The 10,334-nt window shown below is 42.1% G+C and overlaps 1 protein-coding gene across 1 annotated transcript in view; it reads right to left on the reverse strand.

Moving 5' to 3' along the window:
* cdin1 (CDAN1 interacting nuclease 1) overlaps positions 1 to 9,967 on the reverse strand; it is a 55,120-nt gene extending 45,153 nt beyond the window's left edge. The window contains exons 1-2 of the mRNA XM_053435311.1: positions 9,852 to 9,967; positions 9,493 to 9,624 (exon numbers count right to left, since the gene is read on the reverse strand). Of these exons, the coding sequence (XP_053291286.1) occupies positions 9,493 to 9,593 (101 nt within the window). The 5' untranslated portion in view covers positions 9,594 to 9,624; positions 9,852 to 9,967. The remainder of the gene's footprint in view (positions 1 to 9,492; positions 9,625 to 9,851) is intronic.
* Positions 9,968 to 10,334: the final 367 nt, after the last annotated feature.

Raw genomic sequence — 10,334 nt, forward strand, 5'->3', positions numbered from 1 at the left:
GTGGGGGTTCGAGAAAGGGGGAGGTTGTGTGTGGTATGAGAGACGAGAAAAATATAGCCCGTTTTTTTTTCTCCCTTCACTCACACCATCCTCCTGTTTCTCTCCAGCACCGAGAGCTACACTGTTCACAATTAGAAGTGCAGCAAAACCATACAAATGCAAGACTGCATAATAAACATGGAAAAATTAGAGAGAAATCAACGGAATTCCTGGAAATAATTAATAGGGTTCAAGTCCATTCGCTGGGGGAAAACACTGCATTCATCAGCACTTACACTCCCTGGTTCAGTAGATATGTCCTCGCAGAGCTGACCGCTGTGAGCGTCTGCATTTGTTTGTGCGACCACTGAAGCAATGCCCAGATATGAGAAAGTTTTTCCTGCCTCACCGTCGGTGCGGGCAGACTGGCCGTTCGGGAGCTCTCCCACTGCAATGCATGGGCTTTGAAAATGGAAACTTTCACTGCAGGAAGCTCGGTCTCCCAGGAGTCGGTCAATTCCATGGGTTGCCATAAGCTACATTCATCTCCAGCTCCAGTCAATGTCAAACACCTGGCAGCGAGGCAAACCTGGAAAACACGCAGCTCCTACAGGGACTCACAGCCCCCTGGATATCCCCACCCAGCCCCCACAGCATCCTTTGGGTTGAAGATATTTAAAGTGGTGACAGATATTATTCTAATTGGATGGTACACACCTCCGCCCCGCATATAAAACAAACATAAAGATTCGGCAGAGGCATGAGCACACACATACAACCTGCTCTGCGGTGGTCTCCAGTGGGTCCGTGTCTCCATGTACTGCGCTCAGTACATTTGATTGTTAAATTTAATGGACTTTTCGTTACAAGTCACCTGAGAACGGTATGTAAATAATGATGTGGAGTCGATGCTTCCAATCTGCATTGAAATATTGAGCCCCGCACAGGCCTTCAACATCAATCACTATAAAACCATGAAATAACCATGTGGCATGTAAACAAAGCCAAAGGAATCTCAAACAGTGATTTCTGTCTGAAGTCCCAGCCTCGTGACCATATCTTAGTAAAAGCATTTCAAACCGCTGGAATAGTTTAGCACTTTATAATCACTGAACCCACCAAAGACGTCATCATGGGTTCTCCAGATGGCAGATTTAGAACCGTTTTAATGCTCTGGCCGGAGAACAACTCTGTGAATCTCAACCCATCACACAGATGAGTCGACTACAAAGTTACAGTCACACAAGAGGAGGACAGAAACGTTTGAAGTCAAAAGGAGCAAAGGGGGGGAACAGTCAAAAAAACATTGCCACCTCAGCATTAACTTACAATGATGCTTGGGGATGAAGGGGGCCACTGCAATTAAGTGGGCCATTAAATGATCAACTGTCAACGTGTAGACACTTAAGGGGAGAAAAAGAAAATTCTTCCACACTTCAACCTTGCACCTGAGCATTTCAGAAACATTACAGCCTTATTGTTGGCATGGGACCATCGCGATCCCCCCGTCGGAACAGACATCTGTTAGGCTTTAAATGGATTACTCTCTATAATGAGCATGATTACTGCCTAATTGCTTAATCTATACCCTGTTAACTTTAAAAGGGACATAAACTGCTCTTAATATCTGGGAAAACATATCTGTTTCAAAAACACTAAAAACTTTGAAGCCTTTTGTTTCTGTTTCTCACCTTAATCAGTTTGTGCAGACAAAAAAGAACTGCACCACAACTTCTGAAAATAAGTCACATATTGAAACAAGCTAAATATTGTGAGATTTTAAGAAAAATAAAGAAATGAGGGCAATGCAAGTAGATGGGCACAGATATCTGGATCCAAACCGAGAGTTGTCTGCGTTTTATTGGGTCTGTCAAGTTTTACACTGAGCTCATATTGTATAATGCCCCTTTTTCCGTTTGACAGACATTAATAGTAAGTTATCGCAGGCTTTACATTAATGTATATCCAACCTGTGCTCTCCTGGGCACAGTATGCTCACTCCATTCTAAAATATGGAGCCAAGTGCAGTGTTACAATGGGGATCTGATCTGCCTGCTGAACAGTAGCATTCCATTTTCTCTGTAATATATCCACCTCCTTAACTCATGATATCAGCATTTAAAGAAATTCAAGCCGGGCTCAGTGGTTATAAAAACAAACCAAAAGGAAAAAAATATATATTCAAAAACCAGATTAATGCTTTTGTCTTTTTTTTGCATTTACCAAAAGCTAAGGTATCAGATTTATACACACGAGAGCAGCAGGATAAGTGGCTGTGTAATTTTATAAATAATGCTCTGACAAAAACTTTTTGTTTGTGATGAGGTTACAAATAAAGGATTACCCAAAAGACCTAAATAGAGACTGTTATATTAATTCAAATTTGTTTAAAATCTTAAGTGTTCCCTTTTTCCTTTTTATTAGAGTTGTAGATGATGTAAAACCTGGAAAAATAACCCAAAAAATAACTAAAGAGAGAGGGTTATATTTATTTTATTTGTTTTAAATTACTTTTAAAACTTTGCTCTTAGAGTTAATCCTAAAACTTTTCTACAGCTACGACTGAGGATGGGAGGAAATTAGCTTTTATTATATCTGCAAATAAATAAAGCTTGTTTATTTAATTCAATGTAAAAAAAAATATTCATCAGCCCCTGTCATACTCCTTGGTTTAATAATTTGGTTTCAGCCTTGTGTTCAGTTATTGAAAAGTATTCCAGCAAATAAATAAAAACCTTTGAAAATCCAGTTTAAAAAGAGTCTGTGACACTGCCGCACATTCCTACATTGACCTTTATGTGGGAAGAAAAAAAAGAATAATAAAAATCCCTCCCTCCAGGAAATAATTTAGAACATGGGGAAACAGAAGGCTGGGAGACAGAAGAGTGGTTTGGGAATCATTCACTCTCAACCTAATTACCCTTCCTTACAACATAAGACGGAGCATTAATATGCACTGGCACCCAAAATAGTATAGCAGCAGATTAAATTAAAAACAATTAGGGACTTTCACTTTGTCACTGAGCTGGTATGCCTGTCTGGTCAGTGCTTCAGGCTCTATTAAGCTAGGCTAGCCACTGGTTGTGAATCTGACAAATTCAAGCTTGAGTGTGGAATTGCCTGATCTCTGTGTGCATTCAGAGTGTGTCAGTGTCTTGGGCATACATGGCGGAAAAAAGCCACACACACAAACACACGCAAACACACATAAACTCACTGGGAAAAGCCTGGAAATTCCCATCGACCTAATTAATAGGATATGGTTGAAATTCTAGCTATCAATTATATTCGGAATCTTCCTATTTACAAATAATTAATTATAAACAATAGCTGTAATTTAGGTAATGAAAGCCACCTGGCTAATGGCATTGGTATCATGTGCTGCGAGGGTGCTTAGCATTTGGTGGATCTGCATGCAGAGAGTGTTGCATGGCGCGGCTCTTCGGGGCATAGCCCACCCTTTTAGCTGGAGAATGGGAGCCAGTGGGTCCATACGACTTCCAAGCATTTAGCTATTGAGGGGTCGGTGTTCTGGGAGCTTGATGATACATGAAACTTATCCATTAATACAAATACAAGAAATTGTGCTAAAGACTGTGGATATTGGTGAGTGTAGACCATGGGCGGAGTCCCTATTGCGCTCACAGTGACACGTGGATGGTAAGTTATAGACCTTTTAGACTGGGTTATCACCAAGCTGTTCTCTGACAATGTAGATTGTCTTTTCCCAGTAGGGCTTTAGTTTGCATAGACCTCCTCCTTCAGCAACATTGCAAACAAGAACCCGGCCACCTAGGTGAAGAGTCACACCTCTTTACCTTCTGTCATAATAATATATGCCTTTAGCACTTGACTGCTGGCTATTAGTGCTCACTATCCTGTATGCATCGATCATTTTCTATGACCATATTTCTGCGTACCCTGTTGGCATTTTTTTTTCTTCCTCTGCCACCAACCTTAAGAGAAGGTCAACGGGAAGACGTGGATTGTGAGCATATAACAGAAAATACGGAGAGTAGCCTGTCGACTCGTGCTTGGTACAATTGTAAGCATGACGTGGGGCAGGTGATCTTTCCAGTTCTCTCTCCTTCAATGCTTGAACTGCCTCAACGTCTTTTGGGTCCACTCTCATCACATCAGCCCTTACTGTTGTAGCCTGTGGTGTCTCTAATTGATGTGTCATTGCCTCTCCCAGTTCTATGACGTTGCATGTGAACAAGAGACCACCTCATCTTACTGATCTCTAAGAGGCCTTCCCCAACTCTCAGCCGTTCTAAGCTTGTACTCTCTTCTGGGGATACCTATAGAACTACAGGGTTGGAGGGGTCAAAGCTAGGTGGTACTCTGCACCGTACACAGAATATTTTTCCAGCTGTGATAGTCACACCTTCTCTGCCTAATCTGATTGTTGCCAAACGGTGGTCCGATGTCTTTTGGGCCTGAATGAAGCTAACCATTGCTTTGGCTTGTTCTTCTTCCACGCCAAGGGCTCTTCGAAGAAGACCTATAATAGTGTGTGTAAAAGTGTGTATCAGTTGAAGACTCTTGTACAAACGAAATGTATCATTTCCTGGAGAACATTAGCTCCTAATAAAGGCAGCAAAGCATTCAGTTCATCATCCAGACTGCATCTGACATAAGCGGAAGTTACCCCCAAAGAGTGCTGCTGTCATTTACTGATCCTTAACTCTCCATAATGCATATGAAAGGTAAAATAACGTGACTATCACGTATATTATTAGGAAAAATCTTAGACCCTGAAAACTCACAGAAATTACTGTTCATTTAGTTAAATCAAATATTTTGGGGCATACCACAATTGCATCTTTTATTCATGAAGTCCTTAGCCTGACATGAAGTTGTAAACTCAGCACAGCTTCTCCTCTTTCTCCTCTCTACTTACACACTTCATTCATCCCTTCACCCTTCCAATGCTCATCTAACCACATAAAGCTGGGGAATTAGTTTGCCAGCCTCTCAGCCTTCAAGGGTTGTGCCCCTAAGCCCCAACTGCCAGTTTGTGTTTTGTTCAATATGGGCAGTCAGAAGTGTGAGGCCGTGCACTGGAGGCCGTCAGGGATGCCCCCACAGGCTCTGCACTAGATCAGTCTCTGGGTAATGTCATTGCCACTTCGAGGCTGTAAAATCGCTCTGGAATTGTACCTTCACAAGAGCAGCAGCAGAGCAGCTCAGTTGATTCAACGGAGATAACAGTGGAAATCAAGAGTTAAATCAAGCCATGATTCATTTAACTTGGATTCTCAGAGATTTCAGAAATCCAAGTTCACATTTTTAAAACCCTGATTCAGGTGAGCTTTAATAAAGACTTTTGAACTCCAAATAAAAGTGTGAATTTTCAGGCGAGACGGTGGACGAATATATCTGTAAACAATGGCTACATAACTTGATAAAGGCCAAAACATTACTCATTTTAAAAACTGAATAGGATTTTTGGTGTAATTTAACTACACAAATACTTAAAATCTTCTCATAAGAAATATATATGCACTATTGTAATAGACCAGGTCCGCAATCGGTTAAATTGTTTGGATGTAAATTATTGCAAATGGATCTCCATTTTTACAATGTGTTCTACACTGTAAATGATAGGCATACCCAACAATAATATACAATAGAAAAAAGCTGTTATAATCTCTAACATCTTTTCTTCAGTTCCTGAGATATAAGTTAAACAAAATGTATAAAGAGCGCGCTAGTTTAATGCGCCGTGCCTGTTACCAAATCCCTGGGTTTAACCAGCGTGTTTAAAAAAGGAGATATAAACACTACAGCCACAATAAATAATCAATGAGCAACTCCCTAAGCTTCGTCCTGAGCCGAGATATTACCATCAAAAACAAAGTGTCTGCAGCCAAGAAATCACCATATCAATGGCACATGCCACAACAACCCTGCCCTGCGCTTTCCTTCCAAAGATCATGGTAGATAAACCCCAAATAACAGAGAAATTAACAAATGCTTGACATTTGCTCAACATCCATTATTCTGACACTTCTTCAGAATTTCAAAGGGCTGAACGCATGCTTAATCAACATTCATATTCCCAGAGCGAGCCCCAGCACCATATTGCAGCCCGCCTCAGTGCTGATGAAAACGGCACATTAGGGCCCGATTCGAAAAACGTTCAGGGACTCCTCACCGGGGAGCTCTGAGTGTATGTGTGTGTGTGTGTGTGTGTGTGTGTGTGTGTGTGTGTGTGTGTGTGTGTGTAGGAGAGAGAGAGAGAAGCATTGGTTGTGTTTACAGGGGAGGGATGCTTCAGACTTTGTTGTTTTTTTAAAGCATTTTCCAGAACAGAGGCATCTGCCCCCTTTCTGCAAACCCTCTAACTTTCATGACTGTGAAAGCCATATGAGGTGTGAGCTGAATGGCGTTTTAAAGCAGGGGGGGTAATCATTACATCCAAATTCATTCATAATATAGCACAGAAGGACACAGAGGACTCGCACAGACCCTCCCTCTTTCTCTCGTCCTCCTTACACACACCCTCTCTGGGGACAAAGGGTGGAAGGACTGGGGTCCCCTCTAGACCCGGGGGAAGCCAGGCAAGGCCTCAGAGAGCATCCCATCATTTCCAATTCTAATATGTGGCAAGAGAAGGACTTGATGGGGCTGATGTCACATTTTCCCTCACACCGGCCTGCGATGAGCCCTCCCACAGCCCCTCCATGCTAGCCACGGTCCAGATACTAGACAGGACACCGTGGCTGGCTAGGAGGAAGGCCAGAAAGAAAGGGCACGAATGGGGGTTGATATTTGCATGTCCCTCCATTGTGAGTGGGGGTAAAAAGTGACAGCACCGTGTCCAATTCTTTTCCCCCCTGAGCAGCTCGGGCCCGGCAAGAGAGGCCAGGCTGACAGATGACTCCCAACATCTGTGTTATGCAGCCGTTACAGATGAGGGACTCCACATCACAATCTCTCTCTTTCTGTCTGTCTATAGTACCCTCCTTCTCTCCTCCCACCACCCATAATCATAGCACAACAAAAAGGATGACAGACGCTCCGTGGAAATTACCCTGAAATGGCCTATAACAATAATTTTGTCCAAAGTTTAAATGTTCCTCCCTTTGAGTCCTCAATATAAAGCAATGATTATTAAATGGTTTGGTTCTCAATACAGAATTGAAAGAGTTGAGGATAATGGGTTTTCCCCATTGAGCAGTATCATTAGTACTTAATTTGTTTAAAATTCCCATAACATTAATACAAAAATAAATGCAAATGTAAAGTTTAGTCAATATAGTTTAAATATATCAGCATCTGAATTAAAAGATTTTTTCTGACAACAATAAATAGCAAAACTCCCGTGAAGTAATTAAATAGATGATCAAGATAATATGATGTATAAATACTTCACATCATAATACAAAAATAATATTCTAATTATTAATGCTATTTAATTACAATTTGCAAAAAAAGTCTTCCCTTACTTATTACTTAAAATGATCACATGGTACTTTCGTATCATTTAGATATAATTTCCTAAAGTCAATAATAAATACATTTAATTAAAGTCCAGCTGTAATTGCAAGTAACGTGCATTTCAATACATTACCTGGGGAAAACGTTAATATATTGACTGGACAGATCTTAGTATTAAAAAAGTTAGAAAACTGTATATTTAGAATAATGGGAAAAAATGTGGTATATGCCCCCTAAAAAATTGTCACACTCTCCACTCTGACCCTGGTAGAAAAAAATGTAATCTGCAGTTCACTCAACATTGCTAGAATCATTTAGAAATTAGCTATTCCAGTGCAGCATTATGTGATATTCCATCCCCATCTTTTCTATATCTCTGGCTATTATAACCCAGACAATCTTTTGCCCACCCCTTCAGTACAGGGCTGTCCACAACAAACCCTTCACCCCCACCTCTAGATCCCCCTGCCAGCCCCAGCCTGGCCAATATTTACGCAGTGGCAAGACTCCCACACAGTCCGAGGGGACAGGAGGGGTGTGGGGAGGGGGTGGCTGACTGCCGTGCCTGAGCGCATGCTAAGAGATGATGGATGGCCTAGTCGATATGTTATGTCTTAAGAGCCTGATTTCCTGCCAGTCCAATCACTAACCCTCCAGAGCCCAGCTCAGCTGATTGGACAACCAGAATAATTTCGCAGGCTGTGAAAACACTGCTGCCATGCCTGTCTGTCAGGCCCAGTGACGAGACTCAGGGATTTTAAAGTGCAAGGGCCTCCCCAAGATTGGTTATGGTGAACGAAATAATAACAATAAGCAGCAAGACTAAACAAAAGAGCCAGCACCTCCGGGAGAGAAGAATCATGCAGAATTATTGGAATGGAAACACTCCAATGTTTTTCTTTAATTATTACACACACCAGTACCACTTTTCGAAGAATTGGCATTTAGACTGTTTGTGAAAGACAGTTTGGATTAGGAAAGCAAAAGGTGAACGTAGACTCAAAATAAACATGAAAACGGCCTCCTAGTGCTGCTGCCTGAACATACAGGATATTGGATGCACTTTACATGCATGATATATTCTGTAAAATGCTGACAGTGAGAACAAAGGTTGGCTCAAGACCCACTGAGTCCCCTTTGGGGAACCGATACCTTCCTCTAGATTGGTGATTAGGGCCCGATGGAAGTAGGAAGCTCCAAATACATATGACTTTGTAAGTGACCTCCACGGGATCAGCCGCAGTGTCCTGGTGTCCGGGCTGGCCTTGGGGGATTACATGTGTTACGTTCAATAAAGTGAGGGCCCTCAGTGTCAAGGAGAAAGGCAAACACAACCATTAACCTCTCGCTTCGATTTCCCGATGTGCAGGCGCTGCATGGCATAGCATTGGCTAATGCTGCGGTGAAAGCCTCTGATGAGACCTGTGTGGAATTAATTAGTGACCATAACAAGAGAATTAAAAGGGATTATAAATATTTAATTATAGAATATGAAAAAAAGAAAAACAGGAGTAAATAATGTTTCTCAGGAGTGTTGATGGACAAATAGTTGATAAATGCAGCCCTGTATTTGTGTATTTAAGTCCAATTCAAATTATACTCGACACAAGGTTTTCAGCCTAAATATCCTCGCATAATGATCACCGACGACATTTAGGTTGAAAACATGTTGTTAATGACTCCGTTCCGTGTTGAATTTTAATTTCAGGGCTTACGGACACTTCAATGACACCACAGGAGCAGTGTGGAGACATATTTTTCCTGTAGTTTATTTACATCTCAGGAATCTGTCTCCTTTTTTGTAAAATGAATTGGTTTTGTGAACTCAAACACTTCATCCACGCCCTCTATAGCGGCAGAGTGGTAGGAGTAGAAAATGAGAAAATTGACTATCCCTTCAAGTTACTCATATGTGTATGAAGGATTTTCCTTATATCGTGTTGTGTATTTGTGGACTCACTGAATGAAAAGGTAGAGATTGTCAGGCACATCAGATTTGTCTGTTGTCCCACAATCACACACATCTGCAGACGCTGCACAGTAACAGTTCAACCTGTGAGCACTTACTTTGGGAATCTTTCCTTGAGCATCTTCATGCATTGTCGCGTGGGTCTCAGCTGTTCCACGCACCTCACGACCTCCTTGTATCCAGCTCTGGACAGCCTCATCTTCTTCAAGTTGTGTAGCTGCTGTGTTTACCTGCACGGACAGGAAGCGGGCTGGTCAGAGATGTAAACAACATGACAGCTGTCAAGATCAGCTGCCTTGCTAACCAAACTTAGCACATGTTGCGGCTAACACGGACAAATAGCAGCATTTAATACATGAAACATAACGTCTCGTCGTGCTGCTTGACTATTCAACGCGACACGTTACCGTATAAGACAAGCTGAACGATGAATAACGCGTTAGAAACTGTTGTTTACCGGTGTTTCCAGCCGCCTGTGGGTACTTCCCGGTTAGCTGCTTCCCGCTAGGAAGTTGAAGAGGAGACGTTCGTGTGAGCGGCGCGCTGATTGGTGCGTTAGTCCACGAGGCTGAGTATGCCGGCTTGCGATTGGTTACTCTGCGTCCAGGGGGGCGGTACCGGGCTGCTCACTGCCTCTCCATCACATCTCTGTAAACAGGCGACACACGCTGGAAGTAGAGATGGAAGAAAGATGCTCTGGTTCGCTTTCACACGAGAAATGTTCAATGCAAATGGAAACATGCTCTTCAATGTGTAAACTATGCGGTGGAGGGAAGGAATTGATGGAGAAGAGACAGAGAAAAAAGAGGCAGAGAGAGAGAGAGAGAGAGAGAGAGAGGGTGGGTATGTGGTCCAGTGTAATTAGGTAGAACCACTTCACAGGTACTAGTGTTACTGGTTTAACATTTTTTTATAATAAGTGTCGTTCTTCTTTCATAAC

This window comes from Pleuronectes platessa, chromosome 11 (genome assembly GCF_947347685.1).
Source record: "Pleuronectes platessa chromosome 11, fPlePla1.1, whole genome shotgun sequence".
NCBI classification, from domain to species: domain Eukaryota; kingdom Metazoa; phylum Chordata; class Actinopteri; order Pleuronectiformes; family Pleuronectidae; genus Pleuronectes; species Pleuronectes platessa.